We start from the raw sequence: 27,390 nt of genomic DNA, 5'->3' as shown, positions 1-27,390 counted from the left end.
AGGATGTGCACAATATAAGAATTAAGGAGAAGTAAATGGTGTTGATAGAGGTGAGAAGAAAAGGGAGGCAAGGGAATCAGGAGAAGGTAAAGTCTACCTACCGTATTTTGCAAAAAATAAGAATATAAGGTTATGAAATAAATAGGCTGAGTTAAAACTGGAAAGTGCTGAAAAAGCAGCCACAAAGTCTTCAATAAACAAACAACGAAATACAACGGGCGACGCACCGAAGTCGCACTGCGTCTCGGCACACGCACGCTCCAAACCGCAGGGCAGGCTCCCAAAATGTAGATTCGAATTAGAAGACTGGCCCGAGCTTGATGAGGCCAGTGCGATAAAAATTGTAAGACTGTTATATGTTAAACAAATGAATATATATTTATTCTCTCCGAAGAATACTGTGCTCAGGAAGCCGGAACAACAGATAGTCGTGTTGTCAGTCAAGAGGAATGCATGGCCGTAGATTAGCATCATTGGTTCCGACAATATCCCGGACTAAGGGTAGAATTTCTCGGGCAATGCTTGGCCTGCATGTAAAGAGCCAAGAAGCACTTGTTAAGCTGACGAATCTTTTAACATTTATTTTATGCTTTGTTCTATCGAAACGATATAACGCAGGAAAGTTTTACGCTAAGAATGGTTAAATTTTAGTTCAATCAGAGCCGTCCTTTAGGTACAGACCACTTCCCGTGCGTAGTAATCAGAACGTAGGCTGCTTGAACATTGGCTGCCAAGTTTTTTTAAGGCGAGCTTAGGAACAAACAACCGAGCCACAGGCCATGACAAGTATTTACTTAGACCTGCAAGCTTGGTAATTCTATACTTCTAACACTTCTTGGCTTGCTTTTACGAATATAGCGTAATTATTTCCGCGGCTCAGGCGCGAATAAAAACGATTTAAAAGGAAGCATAACTTCGTTGTACTCCAGTTTACGAACAAGAATGTTGCGTAGATCTTGATTAGTAGCGCTTTAGGGAAGTGGCGCCAGCAATGGTACAAAGAAAAGAAGTCTCCGAGTACTGATTAATACAGTTATCTAACTGATCCGCTTAGTCTCACAGAAAAGCGTTGCGTGCTTTAGAATAAAGTTCATGACCTTTCTGAACAGCTTTTAGTGGAGGCAATTTTATTTCTTATACGTACATGAGGTGCGCCTAAGGAGGTTCATATTTCTTGCAATATCCGGCCGCCGCGTTCCGTTTTCGGTATTATATAGAAGTCGAGAGCTAAATTAAGGTCAAGGTATACATAGTAGGGCGCTTAGTATCAACCCTGTATCCAACCTGATGTCCATCTCTTGAGAGCATATGTGGAGATATACAGAACTAAATCTCTCAGGACGATTGCTACTCATTAACACCACACTCAGTGTGGTCTGTATGTTAAACCAAAAGCATTAGATAGGCCATCGACTCGAAAACAACGTCGCTCAAGTACAGTCCCTTTTATGAAACTTTTAATTGGTCGAAGCAACCGTCCGACCTCACAAATAAAATGAAATAAAATAAAATTAAAAAAAGAACTGGAGTGCAATCCAAATATTACTAAAATAAAATTGATTCAAATAGAATTGGAATAGTATTAGAATGGAACTGGAAATTGCAGTGCCTTCAGATTACTCGCTCGTAAATTTCTTACGTGCCCCCGTTATTTTGTTTTTCGTTATGCCGTATACTGAGACAAAAAGATTTAGAGTGACGAGTATTTAAATTACAGAAAAGAAAATGTGGGAATATAATAATGGTTTATGGTTCATGAGGCTTTAACGTCCCAAAGCGACTTAGGCTATGAGGGACGCCGTAGTGAAGGGCTCCGGAAATTTCGACCACCTGGGGTTCTATAACGTGCACTGACATCGCACAGTACACGGGCCTCTAGAATTTAGCCTCCATAGAAATTCGACCGCCGCGGACCTGGATCGAACCCGCGCCTTTCGGGCCAGCAGCCGAGCGTCATAACCACTCAGCCACCGCGGCGGCTCGGAATATAATTAATGTATCTGTAAATAAAAAATATCCTGATACAAACACATATCTAATTCTTCTGACCACTTTTCGGTCCAATTATCAACTCTGCCGTGGTCAGGAATCTACAGAGGTGTTTTCTTTGATTTCATTTTCATTTTCGTCCTTTCACCGGCGCTTCGCATTGCGTTCGTTTTTCAGTTGTGGTCTTATATAATATTACTTTCCGCTATTTTCAAGAGATATATTGAGCGGCTTCGTGTATAAGTGCGTATTCTCATATTCAGCGATCTTCGCTTTTTATGCTGCCTTGGATATTACTCGAATATTTAGTCTGACTCATACCAGTGACACCCGAGTCTCGAGCACAGCACCTCACTTAGATAGCCAAGTCTTCATTTCAGGAGAAGGAGACGGGAGCTTAAGAATTGAAAAATTGGAATGTGCTGTACAGGATACAGAAATCAGCACTCCAGAAATGCATATTACATGGAATGCCTGTGGCGCAAGTTCAAATGCTTAAAGCCGCGAAAAGCCACATCACGCAGGGCAGCAAAAAACGTACGCATGTGCGACCTACTATGTATAATTTATCATTTGTTTATGATTTATTGTACGGGATATACAAGGTACTGCCCGCGGGGCGTGGCAAAAGGAGGTAATTAGTCTCCTGACGAGGCCGTGGCCCCACTGGGCGGCACAGCAGCGGGTGCAAAACACATGTAGAGAAGTATACAACCAAGCACAGCAATTATCACCATACAGAATCGCACATGGCACTTCCGACCATAAACATTTTTAGCCGCAGTGCTTGCCATAGAGCTGGCAGCGTCGCGTATTACACCGCCTCAAATGGTATTAGTTTCTTTTTTTTTTAGCGATATACTTCGGCATTTCCGTCTAAGCAAATCGATACGGTGCTCAAAGGAGTTACAAGTTTAAGCCTAGACTTAAAGAGTAATTTATCGAAATTTTCTCAAGTTTGTAAAATATTTTTATTTTTATCCTTTTTAGAAATGGCAACAATTACTGTGTGAGGCATCGGCAACCATGATATGGGAACAGTCCATCCAATCAACAACTCCTCCCATTTTATTTGGCTGCGAGCCGCTGCGGTGGCTCAGTGATTATGGCGCTCGGCAGCTTATCAGAAAGACACGTGTTCGATTCCAGTCACGGTGGTCTAATTTCGATGGAGGGGAAACTCTACTGGCCCGTGTGCTGTGCGATGTCATTCCACGTTAAAGAACCTCAATTGGTCGAAATTTTCCGAGCCCTTCAATACGGCATCCCTCATAGCATGAATTGCTTTGGGACGTGAAGTCCGTATAGGAACATGGCCATACATAGCTGCCATAGGAACATGGCCAATGTTTTTTTTTTCTAAGGCTTTCATTTCGGCACACCACAACTTACATGGCAGCTGTTCAAGGAGGAGCAACGTGGTTCCCATCTTCCATGGTTCTTTAGAGCGAATCATGGCAGGGAAATAGGACAGCCACTCGCAGGCGATAGGCCACCTGTAGATTTGATATGTGTGGTGATAGTCTTTTTCAACAAAGCACTGTAAAAGGAAAAAAAACATCTCTCAACTTGAGGAAAATCATGCATCGTTGATCATTTTATCTTAAGGAGCGCAAAGCGATCACATTGTAAAAGCTAATTCTCAGCTCACTACCAATTTAATAGTCCAACACTGCCAATTCTACTCAAGAAACATCATATACTACGCAAAGGTGCTGCCTCTGTAGCCACGAACTTGTTTCTTACTTTCTTCTGAACATTTTAAGCAGTCTGTTGGAAAGGAATCTCAATATAACGCTAGAGAGTACATTTTGGATTTGAAAATTTGAATACGCGGCATCGAAATAGCAAAACACGACACGTGGTATTCGTTTTCATTCCTTCGTACTGCATTGCAGGCCCTTGATGGGGCACTGGACAAAGGGCGAGCTTTAAAATTAAAAATAAATTACAATTCACACCAAGCGTTAAACAGCTGTAGCAATTAACAAGAAAGAAGAATACAATGCTTGTGAAGATAGCCTCGTAAACTTTTAGTCCTCCGACTGATCAAGTGTACTTGTGTTCTGACGTGTGTGGTAATACGGTCTTACCTATGTACCAATAGGTCTTATAGGTGACGTAAAAAAGCACTAAACCAAATAAGTGAGAGAAAGAGCTGGAAATAACTTACAGTCTAGAGTTGAACGACATCAGTTATTAATACGGAGGCTGCCCTCTTTGTGATTGTTAATCCTTTGAGAAAACAGTATAGCTTTCTTTTGCAGACATATAGCTACGCTTCGCTGAATGAAGATGGCTAATTACCCGCTCATCACAAATATATTCCACCTTGGAGGATTCCTCTAAATATCTGAACAACACTGTTCCCACTTCGAATTATTGATGAATCCGCTCTCGCGGTACCAAAAAGCTTGCCGTCCCGGTTAGCTCAGTCGGTAGAGAGACTGCTCTGGTGAAGCGGTGGTCCCCGGTTGGAACCATGGTCCAGGACCAATAATTTTTAGCTACTAAGTTTCTAAGAAAGCTTTCCTTTGTAGCTGTAAGCCTGCGCTTGGCTGGTTGAAAACGAGTAATTGCTCCCTTATTACAAATCTACGCCATTCTAAGGGACTCCCCTAAATGTTTGGCTGACTGATCCCTTTCTGTTTTCTTGGATAAACGGTCTTGTTAACATTATCCTTAGCATATTTTCATATTATTTAGTTATTATGCATTCGCTAAAAATTGTGAACTTTATGATAATATGTTTTTATTATTTCTCTCATCCTGCTTGACATTTCGCAGTGATTACGTCAAGTATTTCAAACTAATTAAGCAGAGGACATTGGCGTACAAACGTCGACTGTGAAAGCTCCGTTCTTATGTAGCATATGCGGTAATAACCTAGAAACATTAATAGAGAGAGCAGGTGGACAGGTAGGGGAAGGCACAGAGGTGGAGACAAAGCTTGCAATCATGCTCTAAAGAAGAGGAAGGAGTGCATGAAATGGGGAAGGATTACGTTGTTGTAAGGTCCAAAGAAGGTACTAGCACATGGTTTTAGCGCCCCTTGCGCCGCGCTCAGTCTGGCGACGACGAAGTCGGCACTGATGAGCACACGGTGGTCGGGGCTAATTCTATCACAACGTGGTCGGGGCTGATCCTATCCTTGTCCTAGGTTCCTGCCCCTGCAATCCGCTTCACCATAATCTACCATGTATGCCGGCCGAACTTCGCGTTGGCAACGGCTAGCAGCACGCCGTGGTGGCATTACGCCGGCCACCGTGCTGCAGTCGGTTAATTCGGAAGACAACGCCTTCCCAACACAAAGCCACACATAATTACCACATTAAATCACCCAATTAATTCGTCGTAATAATATTCACTGAAAAAAAAACTAACTTTCATTTTTTTATGTAAACATAAAAACTCCGCCGAACGTTTCAAATATAAAAACAGAACAGTTCAGCCCCTACACATATAGGCCAAGTGCTAAAGGCTAAACATTGCCGCGAACTTTTGTAGTGTTTGTTAATTCTACAAAGCAGCAGCCACTCCACTTCATCACTTTGTGGATGCAAGACGCGACCAGATTCATCTCGATTTATCGCATCCAGGCAGTGTCGATTCTACCTTCTTCCACAATGTCCTAGTAACTCTGCACACCTTATCTCGAAAGTTCGCGATGAGCTTTAAATTGAGCATGGCCGAGAGCAGCGATATTCTGCTCCACGACCGCCGAGGCGAGCGCGCTTGTCGCTACACCGCCTCCGAGTGATTCAGTCCATTGTTGGCGCAAGTCAGCCCAATAAACAGTGTTGTTTAAACGCCCTCTTCGCGGTATTTCCGCTCTCCGGAGTGCAGCCCCCACAACGTGACATCTGGTGGAGGTGCTGTGTGCACTTGCTGTGCTTGCAGCCAGGACCCACCTATTCGTGTCTCGAGCACTGAGGATGCAGCAAACAAACTGAAACTGATACCTTCAAGTGTATAAGTTATTGGTCAGGAAGGGGTGAGCGTAAAGGTCGAATAGAAGGCAGAAGGGAGCAAATGCCCCCGCGAGCGCTTGGTATCACTTCGCTTCTTTACGAGCCGTTTGTCTACAGCCTAGCAGAGATTCAAGAAAAGCAACCTCAACGTCGCACGACCGATTGAAAAAAAAAAAACGAGGCATAAGATTTCAAGGTAAACAAACGTAATATTTCCACAAGGTGTGGTTCTTCCCGTCCGCACACAAGGAACGGTGATGATAGCACACATTTTGTCGACAAGAATGGGCGAAGATATGACAATAATATTGGAGAAGCTATTGGTGCGCGCAGTTCGCCTGACCGCTTTCAGTTGTGTTTGGCCCTGCGCTCTTTACTTTTGTTACGGTGTGCACAGGCTCGGCATGCATATTATTAATGCTTCCTTGTAACTCCAGATGCCTAAAGCCTGTTCGCTGCCTCCCGATTAGTTTATACTTAGAGGAAATAAAAGACAACAGCTGAAAACGAGCGAAAGAAGAAAATGGCAAAACTCAGCATGGGACAATCGGTATTATAACTGGGAGAAAAAGTGCAGCCTACGTAAGCAACAATAAAACTGAGCAGCCCTTATGCACTTTCTCTGCGTTGAAAGAAATGATCTACTCGTATTAGGTGGGAATATTTCTCTGCCGTTCTCTATGACTGCAAGTCTTCCGTCCATTCTTTATGTGCCACCCTCTCAATAACGTACTTTTGATAAAATGTGCTTGCTTGTGTCGTTTTAACGTGTTTCTTGTTTCATTTATGATTAAATTTGCATGCGTAGTTGACGCAATAAATGTGTTTGTTTAGTGTTTTTAGACTCAGCACACATAATCTTCTGTACATACCGAGTACATGGCAGTCATCCTTTCCTGAAAAATATGTAGAAACGCATTAAAAACGCATAACGGTTGCTGTACATATGTGATGATTACCATAATTAATCTTCTAGAATATCCCACAGTATTTCATAGGGCGTGTATAAAATGCAGCAAATGTCTACAAAACGTTAGAAAAAGTTTTAGCACTAAAATATCAAACACAAAGGAACAAAGACAACAAATTTAAAGACACATGAAGGTGGTAACCATACATATATATTAATTTAGATTCATAAACGTACATGCACACATAAGCGTGCATATAGACATGTATGTGGTCCGAAGATTCAAGTTTTGAGAAAGCGAACTTTTGCGGGAAAATCAAATTCTTCTCAGCCAAAGCACGTTGCTTCAGATTTCACGGTGCACTTAACAAATCGCTCACTGACAGTTCGGCTGCATTTGTTAGGTGTGGATGTAGATACGATGGCTAAATAAAAATGTTTCCCTTATACTGCCATCTATTCTAGTTTGCCTAATCCTTTAGGTGTACGTATGTATGTTGGGTGTATGCGAGATTTTAAGGGTTACACGCTTTGGAAAAATTACCTATTCCCTTTCTGGTCAGAAATTCTTGGACACGGAAGTAGGTTTACAACACCACGAACATGGTTATTTTATATATGAAGTGCATACCTCTATATATCTATAGTTTATGGATTTCATTGTGACAACCGTCTACATTCGTTCTTTGCTTTACACCTCGGACCAGTGTTTACCCTAGACCAGCAGTTGCACTCTAGCACGAATAAACAAACAAGAGAAACTGAAAAATGAAGAAGCAGTATCCCATATTCAATAATACTCCACTACTGTGTGAATGTTGCGCATTACTATCACAAAAGGCAAAAGCTGGAAGAAAAAGACACAGGCTCCCTCTCAAGCACCGCTTTCCAAGTTATTTCGACACGCGCGCAGTATCTTGTTTTTTGCCCAATAATTAATTCATGGTAAATACTTCTTGACACCACACAAAACAAAATATGTACTTGCTTTTCAAAATTATTTGTAAGCAATAAGTTTAATTGAATAACAGGTATTCATCACCTCCAAAATGTGCACATAGTAATATCTTTTGTTGTAATATTGGCAACAATTGAAAAATTGCGAAAATACAGTTCACCACAGCACCCCGGAATCTGAAATAAAAGTATTATTTAATGCTATCTGGCGTATAGTTAATAATAAAATTTGGTCCTAAACGGGCAGCGACTAGTATTTTTCAGTAGTCACTTACGTAGCAGGATCCTTCATTGTTCAAGCACTGTGGCAGAAACAAGGAAGAACGGAGACATTGTGACTCTAATGATCCAACACGCTGCGGGTTAATTCAGCACACTGCTAGGAAAGCTAGGCAGCGCCAAGCATGTATACTACGCCAGAGAATGCGCCTCTCTCAGAACGGTAACACAGAAACAGCAGCTGTCAAAAATTCGGCGGATACGTTTTCTTCGGAGAATGTTCCACACGGCCGCAGGCTCCGCGCGCCATCTTTTGGGGCAGCGGCGTAAATCAGATCGCGGGAGTTTTCCGATGACCGCCACATGTCTGCGCCACTACTCCATATCAAGCAAAGTCGATTTGGAACGCTTCCAGACATCCAGGCGTGACGTTGTTTTCTCGACACAAAATTGGGATGACGTGGGTTACTAGCGCCGACGCCGCGGTTTGCGCATAACGGGAACCTTAAGGCTGCCGCTTCAACACATTCGCCAGATGCAGCGTTCTTCACCTGCTGCGTATGCAGGCATCAAAAAATATTGCTGCAGCCTATCGTAGGTGCACTGTAGAATGTGCAGGCGTTCCGCATGCGGCGTCCTAATATTACTGAGGACAAGCATTTATCGGTTGGTAAAAATTGCGGTTCTTCACCGCATTTTTGTTGCGCAATTCACACAAGTGAGACGGGAGAAGTCTTCGTTGCATTAGCATGGCTTACATGCAAACGTTTGACGCAGCATTCGAGCAAAAAGAGTGCATGTGCTCTTACCTTGACAGTGTAAATACGCATCTCGTTAGGCTTATGACAGCTAAAGCGCCAAACAACCTCATTAAGAGTTAATTTTATTGCTTGTTAGTCATGATGTAAGCAAGTAAAGCAAAGTAAGGTAAGTAAAGACACGCGTCAATGTGGCATCGCGTTTTTGTCGTAAAAAGATTATATGTTGCTGTTGTCTAATGGATAAAACACTTGTGGCGAATTTATCTTTGGTAATGTTGTGTGCTCCTTCTTTTGTATCATGTTCGCGTCTGCCACTCTTTATGAGCGTGAGCAAAATTAAATATAAGTTTTAGGTCAAAGTCCGGGTTTGCGTCTCATCACCATCCTTGTGATCTTTGTGTTGTATTTAAGAAATAAAACGGACGCTGCATGTTGACAGCCATTCGTGTTATCATCTAGCACTTTAAAAAAGAACGTTGGCCCCACTTCGGAGGACGTGGCATGATTTCCTGGCTAAAACTTGCTGCCCTACCTCAAAGAGAGCCAACATAATCAATAAAGATGAAATACAGAACCATCAAATTGGCTTGGCTCTCAGCGACTAGGTGCTGGTATATAGCGCTCTCTGGTGTTTTTTTTTCTGCTTATGAGCAACGCGACGAAGTGGTTGTGGTGTCGATGTTGCTGTCCAGATATAAAAGAAGCGGCTGATAGCGGTGGCTCCTGATGCTATGAAAGCAGTGAGAGACCGTGATTCACTGCTGAGTTCTTAGAACAGAAATGGGCGCATGCGATGGCACGTACAGCACCCAAACCAACTGGCACCTTAAGCTGCGGGCCAGGTGTTCTAGGGTTGAGCTGCTTTGCTCATGGTCTAGGTCTCAAATTCCGTCAGTTGCGACCTCAGTTAGATGTAGGCGAAATGCAAAACCACCCACTTTGCGATGATTGTAAACGCATGTAAACGCATGCGGATGACTGCAAACGTTTGTAAACTCATGCGGTTGGGAAAAACTAAAAGGACGCCTGGAGCCACTCAAGCTTTTTGTCGAACTGTAGATGATATACAGAGCATAGAGGCCACAATGATATTGCGAATACCCGAATCAGACAGCCACCATTTATGAGCCGTCCTAGAGTGTGCAACGCCTTGTTTGGAAAACATTTCATTGTGATTCTTCCTACAGAAACGACATAATCAAATTTCGCTAGTATACTTCGTTGATTACGTAATTTAATTCCTAAGAGCATGGCTTTTACGTATTCTCGTCCAGAAGACTCGTACCGCATGCGCACAGCAGGATGGCAGTGGTTACTAGACTACTAGAGGGCTGTTCGCATAAACCAACACAACTCGCGTATAGAAGGTATAGAAGAAGAGACATTGAAAAGTTTACGGTTTATGGAGGTTTAACGTCCCAAAGCAACATAGGCTATGAGGGACGGCGTAGTGAGGGGCTCCGGAAATTTCCACCACCTGTTCTCATTACGTGCGCTGACATCGCAAAGTACACGTGCCTCTAGAATTTCGCCTGCAACGAAATTAGACCGCCGCGGCCGAGATTGAACCCGCGTTTTTCGGGTCAGCAGCCGAGCACCAAACTACTGAGCCACCGCGGGGGCGGCACGCATTAAAATTCTCGGAATAGTTTTAAAAACTCAGTCAGACCCAATAGGTCACGGAAGAAAATTTGACAAAATTGGCAAAGGTATGATGGAGAGTGCTTGTTTTCACTCTTGTGCCTGCTTTTCCAGCTATGGAACCTCATGTGACTCACCCAATTGCCCCAACCATCACACTCATCAGGGTTAAAAACAAGAATAAAGATTTTTATCATTTCAAGGCCCTAAAAAAGCAGGGAATTTCCTCTTCAAATTTCCGGCGTTGCCAGGGCTCACGTTCATGCATAATACAGGAAACTAAATGTCAGTCCAGCGAAGGATATTCAGAAATTGCTGCAAGGTGACTCAATGAACCAAACATAAATCAGTAAGTGATTCAATGTTTTCAGGCGCACTGGCCTCAAAAAGATGAGAACAGTAAAGCTGCGTAGATGACGTGCTTACCACGTGTAGAGAGGATGGCAGACAAATTTTTGGAAACAAGGAGCAGCTAAGTTCTTTCTGTGGTGGTTTTAAATTCTTTAGCTCCTTTTCGAGGGGGTCGGCCACTAGAGGTCAAGACGTGTAAAACAGTTAGAATGAAATTCCACAAATAGAATGCCAACTTATACGATTTATGTTTGTATCACGTATTGCAAAATAAACACTTTCACAAATTTCTAATTAATAACACGGTCGAAAAAGATTTTTCGCGAACTTCTAGCTTGGGTGGTCTGTATATAAATGGAATTATAGTCAGCCACCTAGTTAGCAAAGATGACTTTTTACCATTTAAGTTGGCCTACTCTGCTAACTGCGGCTTTTATTCTAGTTATAGTTCGAAAAACAGACATTAGTTGCGGTTATAACACTTTTTTAAAGGACTGCAGACATTCTCTAAAGCCGCCAGTGTGAGAAAAATCAAGTACGTGTTTTCACGTAAGGCACCCATAAGAGACTGTTGAAGCCCCAAACTGATTCTTTTTTCCGGCTTCCCACGGACAAGTTGAAAGTCAGAACTTCCTACCTAAAAAGAAGAAAAGGAATTTATTTCCGTCAAGAGTTCACTGATAAGCAGCAAACCCATAACCGACTTAACACGTCATCCTGGACTTTTTAGACGGTGGGTTGTGGCAATATTTAAAAAATAAACTGGAAAAAACTATTGAGTTCCCACCAGTTGACTTTGGTATTGCTGAGTGGTTTGAGACTTCAGTCAAGCAACCCAATAGGTTCACGCTTACGTGGGTTCAAGCGGAGGTCTGTGTGATTGCAGTTATTTTCTTCTCGTGTATGTGTACCATACATCCCGAAATTTATGCCAATTTAATTGCTGCAGATGTGACGAAATTTGAGAAAGCGTCCATCTGATTCTGGAGAGAACGGGACATTAAGGTGTTTAGCGCTCGATATTATTATTATTATTATTATTATTATTATTATTATTATTATTATTATTATTATTATTATTATTATTATTATTATTATTATTATTATTATTATTATTATTGGCTGTTGGGAAAGGAAATGGCGCAGTATCTGTCTCATATATCGTTGGACACTTGAACCGCACCGTAAGGAAAGGGATAAAGGAGGGAGTGAAAGAAAGGAAGAGAGGGGTGTTTTAGTGGAGGGCTCCGGAATAATTTCGACCACCTGAGGTTCTTTAACGTGCACTGACATCGTTACAGTACATGGGCGCCTTTTGCGTTTCACCTTCATTGAAATACCGAGTGTGGCTGACCGTCACTGATACTGATTCCAAAGCTCAGAAAGCATATTGGGCACTAGATATCGGCCCGACGTGCTCTCTAGCTGCATTTACATCAAATGAACAAGTCCATATAAACAAACCAGGCACTTTCTGCAATTCCAATAAATATGCCTTTTCCTACTAGACTTCTTTGATGCTTTAATATTTGCCAGCCTTCGTGCCCACTCAGAGCGAGCACCAAGAGGGAGATCTTTGCTGTTGCTAGCGGCAGGAGGCAGCGTCTTATTGAAAAGAATTCCCCAAGGTTGGGAGCAGTTCTCCCTATAATACGGCACTGAATCAAGAGTAGCAGAATAAAAATTACAAGCATACTCTTCTAAACGGTGTGGTTAGTGTCTCAAATATGTTATGCTTTCTTGCCGTATATTCTACCAATCATTCCAACCTTTCGGCATATTCTACTAAATTGACTAGTTTTGTTACAATACATGTTTTAATCCTGAACTTGTAGCCTGAAGTCATCACCCCTGCTTTTAGGACCACTAATTATACGATCGCTTTTTGCTAAAGTTTACCGCAGGTTCATTCACTTAACCGTTGTTATCTCTAAATATTGGCGCCCCAGAAAAAGTGGCTGTGCCTTCAACGACGTTCTGATGAATAGGACCAAATTCTAGAATAAGATATTAAGCTATTTCTACAAGTTTACCAGCCACTACTCATATGCGTCATCTACGTAATATTTCTTTCTGTAACTTCACTTTCTAAGACACCTGATCTAGATTCAATGATACGGGCTCCACCTCTTGGGTTATCATAGAACGATTCGTTACAGATTTTCTTTTTTCCATTTCTATCCAGTTATACAGTATGCTTCTTTTCCGCTCATGTATTACATGCAGTTGTTACTTTCTGCGTGTTTTCCCCTGTCGTTCAAAGCCCTTAACTTCCCCGTCCATGCTTCCTGCAAACCAACTGGTTAGTTTCCAGGTCCTTTTTCTACCACTATGAATCGATGCTCTTTCTGAATAAGTATTTAAATTGTTATCGTCAAATTTTCTTAGGCGTTCTTCATATAATATTTTGCTCTAAGTATCCCGTGCTTCGAAAAAAGGCCGGCCAATGCCGTCGTGTACTGACACGTCCGTGGTTGTGCCGTGGGCACCTTAGCAGTGATCTCCCATCATCTCTGAGATTTATTTCTTGACCCGACTGATTTTGTGTCCTTAGGCACCCAATTCCATTCGCAGAATAAGCCCTCGTACGTTTTTTTTTCTAAATGCCTCTCAGTACTTCACACCAGTTGGGCCCTCATATTTAACTATGCTTCACTACCACGGCATCTCTCCAAACTTCCTCCCTAACAGTCAGTTCGTGATTTTTCATCTATTTCTATGCTCCAATTCCCCCTACTCGTAGATACTCGTCTTCTGACAATCTTTCCATGCCTTCGCCTTGTATTGTAAGCTTGTTATCAATGGAAGCATTGAAAATCATCAGACCTGACTTGTTAGGGCTAAAACAGAAGCCTGTAGCCGCTCCTTTGCCTCCATAGGCAATAACCAGAGTCTTAACATGTTCCTGGCTATCTGCTAATAGTAAATGCCGTCCGCTTGTGTTAAAGAGGAAAGCCGTTGCTCTATGAACGTTCCGCGCAACTTGTACGATAGAATATTGCACACATTATTTTCCTGTTGCCTTCTTCTCATAATTATATATACCATGAATACGATTGGTTATATAAGACAAGCCTGCCTTACTCCTTTCTTAACTTTCTTATCTCGGTATATTTCCTTTAGGAAGTCAATTATCTCATGACCGATACCTTAATCGTCAATTTTGTTCGACAGGAATTCCTAGCTAAGGTTGTCGTGCACACCTAGCATGTCTTGGAAGGCTCAATACAAAGGCCTGTTTTCCGACCTAGCTATTCATATGCGTTGGATAAGCACGAACAGACAATCGTCGAAGTGCCTATCACTTCTGAACCCGTCCTGCAGTTTTCCGGGTATGTTATTACTCTCTATCCATATCTGCAATTTCAATTTCCCTGTCTGTGTTGGCGGCCTGTATGGAACAATCGTGCTCGCAATCGGTTTAAAAATTTTATTTTGGTTTTCGCTCTTTCGGCCGCCACTAGTCCGGACTTGCCTAATTTGATAAGATTTATGGTTTATTAGATTTTAACGTCTCAAAGAGACTCAGGCTCTGAGGGACGCAGTAGTGAAGGGCTCCGGAAATTTCGACCACCGGGGGTTCCTTAACGTGCGCTGACATCGCACAGCACATGGACCTCTAAAATTTCGCCTTCATCGAAATTCGGGATCGAACCCGCGTCTTTCGAGTCAGCAGCCGGGCGCCATATCCGGCCCTAATATGATATGATTGTACCCAGTGCTTTTAACAACGTTACTTTGCTGTCTGGGCCAATTACATTGATCACCTCGAATGAAATTTCGTCCATTCCTGCTGTTGTACATTTAAGATTATTAGCGTCCGAATTTTTCTTGTTATGACTGGTCAGTTCTATGCTCCTTTCGATTATGCCGTCCAATGCTGCTTCTTTATTCGGGGAGGTATTGTGGCTGCAACTGCTGTATTTTGCAGCATTGTCAAACAAAACATTCTTCCATCACGATCTTGAATTTGTTCCTGCTTTTTTTTTTCATTATTTTCCCCGAAGCAGTTTATACGGTTGGAGATTTTTCTTTGTCCAAATTTAGTTTCATTGCGATCTTAGCCAACCAGCAATAAATGGACTGCTTTTTTTTGCCCTGGGCGAAGATCTGCACTTCAGGATTCTTTTTTCGATAAGATTTCTATTTGAAGTCTGTTTCCTCTTGAGAAAGCTGCGTCTTTTTTGCCTCTCTTTGTTTTCCTTGAAACCACCCGCCGCTATTTGTTGACCCCCTTAATACCCTATTCAACGAGCTTCATGGCTTTTTTTTTCCTGTCCAGTGGTTTCCCGTTTATTTGTTTCACTTTCTAACTGATAAGGTCGTCCTAAGTCATTATAATCCCACTGTATCACGGAGCCTTTCTTAAATGCTTCCTCAACGGCTGCTGCTATTGCCGCTATTTCTTGATCGTTTAAAATCCTCTGCCTCCTGTGGCCTTGATGCGACGAGTAAATGGACAGAAGTGTCCAATGGCGTCTTCTTGCGAAGAGTGAAGCTGTGCTGATACAGAGAAGGTGTCTTAAAAAATAGGGGCGTTATCTTCACTTTTGTTCTTGCGTATCAGCAGCCCCGTCCCCCTCAAAAAAAAAACGACACAAAGGAATGGGTCCAGATATTGATACCCGAACCTTCCACTAAATCCACCCGTCAGGATGAAAGTACGTCCGAAAGTACGAGTTTAGAAGTTCATACGACGCGCCGCCAAGTCAACGTACGGAAGATGACTGCGCTTGCCCAACCTGGATAATCACTAGTCTTTCCAAAGCACAGCAACCACCCTAAGAGGTTTACGGCCGCCGATTGTGTGGCTTCCATACACCAAGGAGAACTAATCTAAACCTAAAAACTATCTTTTTTTGTTTTCAACCAAAGTGCGCTCATTTGTGCGGACAACAACAAAGTAACTCACCGTCAGACTGAAGTTTTCTGGCTAATCGCACGATGAAACCTTGGAACACACTCATCGTGGCTTCAGCACTCTCCCAGTGCGTAGCATATAACGTGCGCTAAAACAAAAACTTGGTATTTTCTATCAAGGACTGGGCGAAAAGGCAAATAGGATATCAGGGATCGTACTCAAGTTTCGCCATCTCGCCGCTCTGTAGAAGCGACACGAGAAATTGTTTTTAAGTTAACCTACAATAGACATTTATGATATAAAGTAATAATTGGCTGACGGCCTTGAAAACAGCATTAAATTGTTATGAAATTAAATAATGGCAACTCTAACGTGTGCTGATGATGCCTCAGCGCTCTTAGTTACAAAAGCAATAAGAATATTTCAGCACAAGAAATCTGAGATTGGCATGCAAGAAATTTATTGCCGCGAAACGGAAAGTGTAGAGAGATTCGAAGAACAATTTGGCTAAGTGGTAATAGTTGGCGGATTTTGTCACTGAAATCAGACAAGGGGGAATAAAATGCGTGTAAATTTTGTTCATAAAAGAAAACAATGCGTTAGTCAGCCACCCTTACTAGTACAAAGTAAAATAATTGCTTTCCTTGACAATACATGTGGTACTCGCTTTCAAATTTTTCTTGATTTTTTATTCCAAAGGTTCTGACATTGACTGATGATGTGGTTTTTAGATTTTACTCTGAGTGAGTGCGTGAGAGCTGTAGGGTCTTTGGTTTGTAGCTATAAGTGTGTGGTTTTGAAAATAAAAAGAAAGTGCATGCACACGGTCGTTTGTGCGTTATTTGTTCCTTTTTTATCTTCGATCTGTTTAGCCTCTTCTGTCCAAAATGAAGTACAGATGTTGCTTGGTGTTCAGCAGACAGTTCAAGCCTCGCAGAAAGTACGTGCAGCGTTACTTAATGTGTCTGCGGTAATCAATTTGTGTTCGCGAACCAATGCAAATAAATCTCTACCAGTTAAAGGTAAATCTGTGCTGAACGCAAAAACTATTTGGCACTTACGTTGAGTATTTGCTGGAGAATGTAGGCGAGCTATAGAGCAGCGCGCAGTGAATGAAAAACAAAAGAAAATAAAGAAATTAAGAAGGCGTTCATTATTATTCATCAGAGCGCTAGGACGGCTCGAGAATACCACGGATACAGAAACAAGCATCATTGACACATAGCTGTACCTCAGGGGCTATGGAACAGGGCTGCTGCGACAAATGTGGCGATATTGAATAGCCGCTAAAGTGGTTGCTGTTCTATCAAGAGGTACTGTGTCTTTATATGCCAGTCCACAATCGAGAACCTCATCTGGTTGAAATAAATCCTGGGCGGGTCTCTTTGGGCGCACCTAGCATTTTTATGTTGCTAAATCTCTAAGGTGAAATTAGAAGAGCCAATCGAACAGTACCACGTTTCTTCACAACATGAAAATGGGTTGTGTTTTTAGCTCTGGATAGACAACCTTAATAAATGAAGAAAATAAAACCCATGCCCAAATTTAAGCCCTCGAACAGCGCTGTTTTGCGCGTCACTCTTTAAAAGATGTTACTGATCAAAGGTTGAGGAGAATCCCTCAAAATAGAGGGGATTTATAATGAGGGAGTAATTACTCATTGACATCCACCCCAGCGCAGTCATACGGATGCAAACGAAAGCTATACAGCTTTCTCAGAAACTTCGTAGTTAAAGAAAATTTCCTCCTGGTCCGGGGTTCGAACCCGGGTTCACCGCTTCAGTGGAGCAATCGCTCAACCCACTGAGCTAACTGGGAGCAAATGGTAGGGCGAGAGCGAAGTGATGAATAACTCGAAGTGGGAACAGTGATGGTGAAATGTTTTGGGGAATCCCCCGAGATGGAGTAAATTTCTGATAAGGGAGTAATTGCTCATTGGCAGGCACCAAAGCGCAGCCATATGGCTACAAAAGAAAGCTATACAGCTTTCTGAGAAAGTTCGTAGTGAAAGCAAAACTCGTCCTGGTCGAATAAGTGACACAGTTACCGCGCCATTTGCTTTCCCCAAAAACCACTAATTTGTTTTCGATGTCGTCCGCGGCTCACTTCGTACAAAGGGAAATAGACACCGGCTAAGAAATTGAAAAGAGATTCGATCTGTGTAGTTCACGGGGCTTAGGGATCTTCGTTTTCCCCCTATTGAGGCCAGATGCTTGAATTCATAGAAATAGCGGACCACGAATAGCAGCTCGGTAATAAAGATGACAGTCGATTTTGTGCAACTTACGCTGCACTGGCTTCTTCATGTTAGACGCACTTTGCCAGTGTAGTCATTTTGCTATCGATGTCGCTCACTTTAAAAAACTGAGGACTTATCACTGAGCAGTAAATGCGAATCACCAAACTCCATCGACAACAATTGTCGGCATGCTTTTGCTCTCAGTTCGGCGCAATCACGTCGTAGGAGCATAAAATGGATGTTCATGTCACATAAGCAGATCCGAGAGCAAAGCAGCAATTAGTAGGCGCGTAGCATCTGCCCAGCATTCAGCAGGACCACGGTTCAAATCGCAAAATTGCTCAATTCTCAACCCGACAAAATAATACATCCGCCAGTCATTGGAATATCCTAAGCAGACCAGCAGTGCGGCTTGCTCGCGGTGACGAGTCAACAACGCACTCGCTCGCCTGAACTGGATTTATCCCCGCCGGTGTAATACTTCGCCACACGTCGTATATGAATCAACTAGCTACTTCGGCCATGAGTCCCAGGCGGCGATCAGACCTGCGGCTAAACGGGGGGGAGGGGGGGGGGGTGATAGGAACCGCTGGCTCCAGACCGGCCGCCATTGAAAACTAAAACTCGCAACGTTTAACTCTAGAATCTTATCCAATGAGGTCAGTCTAGCAATGCTGTTCGAGAAACTAGTGGGTGTTAAATGAGATGAGCTAGCTTGGTTTGGTTTATTGGGGTTTAACGTCCGAAAGCGACTCAGGCTATGAGAGACGCCGTAGTGAAGGGCTCCGGAAATTTCGACCACCTGGGGTTCTTTAACGTGCACTGACATCGCACAGTACACGGGCATCTAGAATTTCGCCCCCATCGAAATTCGACAGCCGCGGCCGGGATGGAGCCCGCGTCTTTCGGGCCAGCAGCCGAGCGCCGTAACCACTCAGCCAACGCGGCGGCTCAAGAGATGAGCTAGGGCTTAGCGAGATTAGAAGGAGAGATGAGGCGTATACAGTGCTAAAGGGTGGGCACGTACTATGCTGACGTTAGTGGAGAGACGGGAACTGGGTGAGGGGATTTGGCATCAACTCTGATATAGCTGGCAAATTAGAGGAATTTTTGATTAATAAGGAGAGTTTGGAATGCATCGTAACTAAGCTTAATAAGAGGTGTAAACTGAGCGCAATGCGTTCTTGATATAATTCGACACCAATTCATAACTGTAATTCTACACTTAACGATTCTTTTTCCGACAGCTTTCTAAATCATTTTTTGGAACATCAATACCACAGGTAGACTTAGACATGTTACTAAAAACCGTGAAATTAAAAACCCTAATTATGTGTACTTATTGCGAGCAGATATTAACTTCGTTACTGACTGGTGTATAAAATGGAAAATGGTTTTAAACGAATCAAAATGCAAATCCATGCGCTTCTCACGTCAAGGCGTCTCGCCACCAGCCTCTTACAGCATCAACAATGCTTCGTTAGCCCCGGTTACCTCGTATAAATACCTCGGTGTACAATTTATCCTGAAACCAGCATATTACATACATTACTGGAAACGCTAACCGTATGATCGGTTACATAAAAAGAAACTTTTCGAATGCACCCATTTCAGTCCAACTCCTTCTTTATAAAACACTGGTCCGTTCAAAGCTTGAATACTCCGCGTCGATATGGGACCCTCATTCTAAGTCACTTATATCTGTTTTGGAAGCTGCTCAGAACCATGCCGCTCGTTTTATCCTCCACAACTATGACCGCACATCAAGTGTCACAATAATGAAAAATACTTTGTCACTGCCATTACTTTCATTGCGCAGAAAAATTTCACAACTGTGTCTTTTTTTTAAGATCTACAATCTGAATCCTGTTTTGAAAAACGCTTTGCTCCTTCCGCCCACCTATGTTTCATCGCGCATTGACCATTCACGCAAAGTTGGCGTTCCACCTTGTCACACTACCGCTCGCTTAAATTCTTTCATCCCAACTACATCGTACGAGTGGAATCACTTGCCAGCAGATGTAGCACTCACCAACGATCTAGAGAATTTCAAGAACAAGTTAAGTGCCTGCATTTCTTGTTCATGATATGTGTGCCCTTCGGTTCGCAGTCCCACATGAAATCTGTTTTGTTGATTTGTAGTTTTGTGATTTGTTAGTTCTTGTTTTATTTCTTCCTTTTTATTCTGCAGCTTTCTATGGATGTGCACAATTCCTGAATATATGTACAACTTAGTGCAGTGCAGTGCAGTGCAGTATGTGTGCTGTAACCCATGAACGTATTTTAATTTCCTGTTATGTGTGTTTCTTGTTCCACTCCCCTCAATATTGCCCGCTGGGTCATGAGGGTATTTGGAATAAATAAATAAATAAATAAATAAATAAATAAATAAATAAATAAATAAATAAATAAATAAATAAAGCCGACACCGCATGTAAGTTCTTCGCAAAGTTTTTAATGTGGCACTTACGTGACAAGGTATTATCGAAAAAGAAGCTTAGGTCTGTTATTGTCGTCGAATATTTAACGCCAACCCAGTAACAATTTCTGCAATTTTCGTTGTGAAAATATAGCTTGGAATTAAACACCACTATCGTGAGAACAGGCAAATTTCAATTTATCTTTGTTCAGATATATATATATATATATATATATATATATATATATATATATATATATATATATATATATATATATATATATATATATATATATATATATATATATATATAACTCTTTTCAAAGAATTCTAGCTGTATAACTATCCAATTGCACTACATCTAAAGTATCATTCTAGTTTTCATCAGCAAGAACCAGGCCAGTATCGACGGCGTATTGACATACTCTTCCGTTCGTTGGCAGTTCCCCAAGGTCATTTTTGTAGATAAACATTACAAGCGAATCTGTCTTCTGTTTGTTGACGCCCAAAGCCGACGGCGCGCGGCTACATCTTTCTGTTTCTGAGGCGAGGTGTGACCGGGCTTATCTAGATTGATCGCGGGCATAAGCACCTGCTTTTATATATTTTCAGATTGTTCTAGTTGATTTGGTTCTTATCTAGAAAGTTCATTATTAGCTTTAAAACGAGCGTGGCCAAAAACCGCAGGCGTTCTGTTCGACGACCACCGAGCACGCTTGTTGGTACGCCGCCGCCGAGTCATTCATTTCTTTGTTGGCGCAGGTCTGCCCAAAAAACATTTTCTTTTGGAAGCCCCTTTGACTGTCTTCCTGACCGCTGGACTGCCTTTACCACTTCGCGACAATATACTGGCCCCAATACAAAAGATGCTTTTCGAACGCCGTGTTTCACTACCCTGAAAGCACTAACAGCTTGGTGTGCACTAGGCAAAAAAAATAGTGAAAAACGTTTTCAATAGGCTCCAATCCAATAGGCTCTAATTTGTTAATAAGTAGTTTGTGACCCATCGACTCGACAGCCCTTTGCAGATCAGCGAATAGAGCTATTACAATTCCAGCACTCACATAACCCGGGAAGTCTTCGAGCAGTGTGGTTGCGTTACGATGTGCGAAGAAATCATACTGATTTTTGGAAATATAATTTTTAGACTATCCGGACATTATATGTCTGGACACAATTGTTTCCAACGTGCGTTCATTTGACGGCAATCTTGTAATCGGTCTGTAATTCTCACATAATTATTTAACTCCTTTCATGTACACCGATCTTGTAGCTATCCCACTGATGAGTGAAGAAATTTGGCCGAGTTGGTCGATAATCATGATTCACAACAGCGCAGCAAACACAAACAAAAGGCAGCGTAGACAAACCAAGCGATGACTTTTACTCAAATTTACTACGGGAACAGAAGAATATACAATTTAAGAAGCCTAGATAAAAAGCAAAGAAAAACAAAACTGGTATACAAAGCGCGAACTATCTGCACACGTGTCCAACAACAAATGCTCTGGCCAGAGGAAGATAACCCTGGATGCGTCCATATGAACGCTATCAATCGAGATATGCTCCGTTAAGGATATCTAGTTCGTTTTGTGAAACCACTACTGATTGCCGATTGACGCAATTGTCTCCAGAATTATGCATGTAATACAGTTCCATTATTTCTCTAGCCACTTGGCTAGAGCTCTTGTTTTTTCTAGGCTCCCTTTTGTTCGTGTTTGCTGAGCTGTTTTGAATCATTATTAGCAGCGATATTCTATATGGAACTCTTCCTGTTCTATAGGAATAGAGGTTGTGCGTTTGCAATTCTGTACTCACGTAGCCGTATCTGCCTAAGGGGCGGTCATGTACAGTAGGACGCTGTAAAAGGAACGAAAACAAGGTCATTTTTCAAAACGCAAACGTATGCTTTGTAAGTCGCAACTAACGATGTGTTAATGGCGAAAGCTTGGTCTCATTTGTATTTTGTGCAGTTTCATTGAACTTAAAATACCACACATACTGTCTGTAGACGGAATACCCAGCTATTCTGTACAAACGCATTTCTGAGGGGGAAACCTTTTATGAACGCAATGTTTTCATGTAACGTAAGGGTTCAGTTAACAATCAACATATCCGCACGTCTTCCGACGGGAGTCTTGAATTTTTTTTTTCTCCTGACATTTTTGCTATTGTCAAAACTGTTCCCTATTGGTTTTCTATGGCAGCCTTAACGGTTCGATGGGACCGATGAAAACACTTTAAAAGAAAGATTTTGCTACATATCACAAGAATGGACCATTGCCCTCAGTATTTCTGGAAAAGTATCTGAAGTTTTCTAATTTTCAGAATTTTGCCCGAAACTGTTGAGTGTGTCAAAAATTTCAGTGACTGTCCACAGCCTACAGTGGGCTAGAAATTTCTCCCTTTCATTTATCAGCAACAATATTGCTTGAACAAAAATTTGTCATCTGATTATTATTCGCTCAGGCTTTTAAATTTCTTTTTTTTTTAACTATAACTAGTTTCTGTTGATATGTGGACGGGGCTCTGTAAAGAGCGTCCTCAAAACAGTACGAGTGGGCGACAGGACCCTTTTACAAAAGCGAAAATTTTTGTTCGCATATCCATGCAGCACCGGGGGGCAGGTAAGTGTGATGCCCCCTGCACCTAAGTTGGATAAATTGCGACGTGATAATTAAAATGAAAAAGTTTTTATCTTTGGTCTTTTGCCTGCACTGTATATTCTGCACTGCAGGGCCACAAGAACTCAAGATAGTAATTTTTCATTGTATATGTTATGCAGAATGAATTCACTATAATTGGTCCCTACAAATACAAAATGTTCAAATCAAGCAGGTAAGTGACCTAAGAGTAGTAATAATCATGATGTCTACAAGTTGACTTAACTTGTTATTACAGTTATGGTCCACGTGAATAAAGCGCATATTGGTGTAAACGAAGCCATGTAGCTCAAGTACCAGTGTGGCAAATGATTCTAGGGTATTGTTGCCAAATGATCATTCATGTATGATCAGTGTTTGTAGCGCTCGCGGCACCTGAATAAAATGATTCGGCGGCGGCGCAGCAATAAGCGTTTTCAGCGGGCGTTGAGAAGAATACCCGCCGCTCAAGGCCGTACCCACTTTAAAGCTAAGGACGAGCTTTAGAGACGTGAGGAGCAAAGCCATTGGAACAGTTGAGAACAATACAGAATTGAATCCGCGTGTGTGCGATCAATCGAGATAAATCTCGTCGTGTATTACAACCATTACAACGCATTGCGTCATTGAACCTGAAAATTCGACGTCTAATGTAATACATTTGCAATTTGCCACTTTAACTCACAGTTCTGTGAATTCACAGTTTTGTGAATCAACTTCAAAGTTCAAGGCCATGCACCATATTACCAACACTTGCAAAAACAGCTAAATTTTATTGGCTACTCAGTGTTTCTATCGTTCAAGGGGACACGTATTTAAGACTGCTTACTTCTGAGAAAGCGCATCCCGTCCGTTCACTCCGTGAACGCAGTCGCCGCTCGCTGCGGCGTGACGTGAACCGATGCCACGCAGCTGGAAATTCTACCTCTGCATGACTCTGCATAGCCGCCGCCGCGACGGCACCACAACACTTCTGATCTCCGCGAGGATCCTTCTTAAGGATGTGACGTGATAGCTAATGGGCTATTGCCCATATACGCAGAACTGGTTTTTCTCTGCTTAGCATTCATAGATCTCTGGGAGTCCTCATACTACTCCTGGCGCAGTGATGCAGCGGTTAAGTGGTGTGCCATTGCCCTGGAATGGCAGGTGTTCCCACCGGTGCAATTTGTGTGATCCAAGTTTTTTTTTTTCCCGAGCGACCTCGCGCGATCAATTATTGCCGATCAACTGCCGACCAATCAATTGTCGACTCAGTTCACCATACCTATATTCCTCACTTCAAGGAGTTCATTGAAAAAATCATCGACATGCTGAAACGACCCACCCCTCATGCGATACCACAAAAAGAGCACTTGAGGTATCAATACAGAAGTAAATAAAATTAACCTCCACCTAGCAGGTTACATGCGGATGGCATCTTTCATGGGCACCTTGGAGTGTCACTACTGCACTGGGATGACAGCTGCTGCCACCAGTGGATGTTGTGCGATGCATGTTGTTCTTCCTGAGCAGCCTCTCTCGAAACGTTTTAATTTAACCGCCACCTGCCAGGTTGCATGGGGATGTCACCTCTTACGTGTACCATGGAGATTCACCGCTGCACTGGGATGACACGTGCTGCTATCGATTGAATTGGTGTGATGCAGGTTGCTCCTCTTGAGCAACCTTGCGCTACCAGTCAATAATTTCACCACCACCTGGCAGCTTGCATGCGGACGCCATCTTGTATGGGTCCAATGGAGTGCCGCCGCTCCACTGTGATGACAGCCGCTGCCGTCGAAGGAAATTGTGCGATGCAGGTTGCTCTTCCTGAGAAACCTTGCGCGACCAGTCAATAATTTAACCGCCAGCTGCCAGATTGCATGCGGACGCCCTCTTTTATGGCTACCATGAAGTGTCACCGCATATACAGACACGGATTTTTGCTTAACGGCGCAAGTAATGCTTACACCTGCATGTATTGAGTAAAATTTTTTTTCCCGTTAGGTTAGCTCGGGACCTATATTGACTGTTGCTCGAAGCTTGTGAGAATTTCCTCGGGCCGAATACTATCGAATTTTCCTGCTCACGATGACAGCAGTACTTTGACGCTTCAATAAAAGGCTTCAAAGGTATTTTTTTTCTGCATGGCGCACAAACATAGCTGACAATACTATTGATTTCGTACTCACCCACGATTCAGAGCAATAAGCAATATTAATCACACCCTTCTGCAAGAAAAAAGCAAAAAACAACAGGCAACGTAATCGTCATTGGGTGAGTAATACAGTATTTCTGAGGATTCATTTACGAGATGGAAGACGGTATTGTAGTAGAGAACTTGTACTGAAACCTTTCTCGCCAGCCAAGGACAATGGACTAAAAAATTGGAATCTCCCATGACGTAAAAAAGGGCATGGCAATAGTCATTTTTTTCGTATGTTTTTGCGCTGTTTTCACAGGGTTTTAGTGTTTTTGCACTTAGGTTTTGTTTGGTTTTTCCAGAATTTTTCCATCCTACTCATTACGTCACACACGCAGTCTGTGTATGATGTATTTTAGTATGCATGATCCGAACTGTCCCTGCAAATAGCATGTACCTAGATCAGACTGGTCGTCATGTTTGTGTACCAGCAGAGTGGCAGAAGCCTGTTTGTTATTCTCTTCCCATTTCCTCCTCCGTGGTAGCTTCGTGAAAAGTGTGTGTGCTTGATGATCACGGCACCCGATACGCAAGCTCCCTATAGACACTGTCTCTTCCACACAATTCATAGAGGAAACATACAGGATACTTATAAATATGTGTTCCACACGGAAAACATCGTCAAGTATGCAAAATCGCCATACGGAACGTTCCAAAAGGTATCCGAGAAAGCTTCATAAGCGCAGCATTACACCGGGTCAAAAAGATCCCGCAGCGCTGAACCATGAATTGAAAACTGTCATTAGATTAGAGATCAAATTCTATTATTTATTAAACTGTTTATTCCACTGTGCTTGATTATCATTGTTGCATATTTATTCTGGCAGCCTCAAAAAAAAATATCTTAATTCTGCAAAGTCCGCAACGTGATTTCGCTTGAGCTGTAATGGAGACGACGGCCTCAATATACTTCCTTCATCGTTAACCCGCTGCTATTTACATACACCCTTTTATACCCTTCTTCACTTTGCTCCCGCGCCAGAGAGTTGTTGCGAAGTTTTTTCTGGCACCCCTCGCTGCTGCATATATCTTCCTGCGCGAGATCAAGACCAAGATAAGGACGACGCTAAGTAAAACGGTCATGCAAAAAGAACAATAATCTTGCGTTGCATTCCCCTTTTTCTCCTAATTTCATAGGCGCCTTTAACCACCTTCGCCTTTATACACCCACTAGTCACGGGCATTACGTGAACAAAAATGTGGGAACAGAAAAATGAGAGCGGGGGATGTAGTAAAAAAATTGAAGGGGAAACTTAGGCTGCTTAAGGTATGACGCGATAGTTCAGTGGGTTAACCTCATATATGCAGAAGGTCACCCTATACTTTACACTCATAGATCCCTCATACCCATACTTGTACCCTCATACTTATAGTCCTCATACCCCTCCTGGCGCAGTGGTGCAGCGGTTGAGCCATTCGCCACTGCCCTGCGATGGCAGGTGCTCCCAGCATTTCTCCTTGTGCGGCCCTGGCTGCTCTTCCCGAATGTGCAATCTTTAATTTAACTGACACCTGCCACGGTGGGCAGTTCGCTCATTATTCGGTGGGCAGGTTGCGATGACGCCTCAAGGTCACGTGACCTAGGTGGCCCACCTGCCTCCTAGGTTGCTCTCAGGGGACTATCTGCCAGAGGACTGTCAGGGGACTATCTGCCTTCCTTTCTTCTGCCATTCTCACCTTCATCTCTTTCCTTATGGCGCGGTTGGGGTGTCCAACAAGATATTACTCCCGAGAGAGTTATTACACCGAGAGATTTACTGCGCCATTTTTCTTTCCCCAAAAACCAATTTTCATATTTTTCTGCAATCGAATTTATTTTCTATTCTATGTACGAGCTCCATGTTCAGCATTTACTCTATTGCAAATAAGAAACTTTTTATCATCTCAGGAAGCGCAGTTTACCACCTAATTTCTCCCGTTCGCTGCCTCCACGCTTAACGAAGTTAAATATGAGACCTTCTAAACTTTGCATCGTAGGAATGCAAGGAAATATCCTGCCTGCAAGCTGCAGAAGAAATTTTTTTCAGCAATTAAAACTAAAACTCACCTCCAGAAAGTGTTTGACCGCGCTCTCAGAAAGGCCCTGTAAAAGAAAACAAGCTCATCTGTCATTATCTACGCAAATTCCTCGAGCGAAATAAAGCCACTTAAACCACTAGGCTCAACGGTACTACTGAGAAACTGCCCTATTTTCGATATAATGGCCATTTTGGTAGCTACTGGCAAATCTAGTTTCTCATTTTCG

At 42.5% G+C, this 27,390-nt stretch overlaps 1 protein-coding gene across 1 annotated transcript; it reads right to left on the bottom strand.

Moving 5' to 3' along the window:
* Positions 1-495: 495 nt before the first annotated feature.
* Positions 496-27,209, bottom strand: LOC144109558 (uncharacterized). The gene is made up of 10 exons (XM_077642383.1): positions 27,193-27,209; positions 25,135-25,173; positions 22,137-22,178; positions 16,722-16,751; positions 15,712-15,808; positions 10,875-10,978; positions 8,103-8,129; positions 6,833-6,856; positions 3,382-3,529; positions 496-527 (listed from the first exon to the last, which is right to left on the bottom strand). The coding sequence occupies exons 5-10, from the start codon at positions 15,764-15,766 to the stop codon at positions 496-498; spliced, it is 390 nt and encodes a 129-aa protein (XP_077498509.1). The 5' UTR covers positions 15,767-15,808; positions 16,722-16,751; positions 22,137-22,178; positions 25,135-25,173; positions 27,193-27,209.
* Between the last annotated feature and the right edge of the window lie 181 nt (positions 27,210-27,390).

Source organism: Amblyomma americanum, chromosome 11, assembly GCF_052857255.1.
Source record: "Amblyomma americanum isolate KBUSLIRL-KWMA chromosome 11, ASM5285725v1, whole genome shotgun sequence".
Taxonomy (NCBI): domain Eukaryota; kingdom Metazoa; phylum Arthropoda; class Arachnida; order Ixodida; family Ixodidae; genus Amblyomma; species Amblyomma americanum.
The sequence above is the reverse complement of the archived record's forward strand: the minus strand, read 5'-3'. Positions and strand labels throughout refer to the sequence as shown.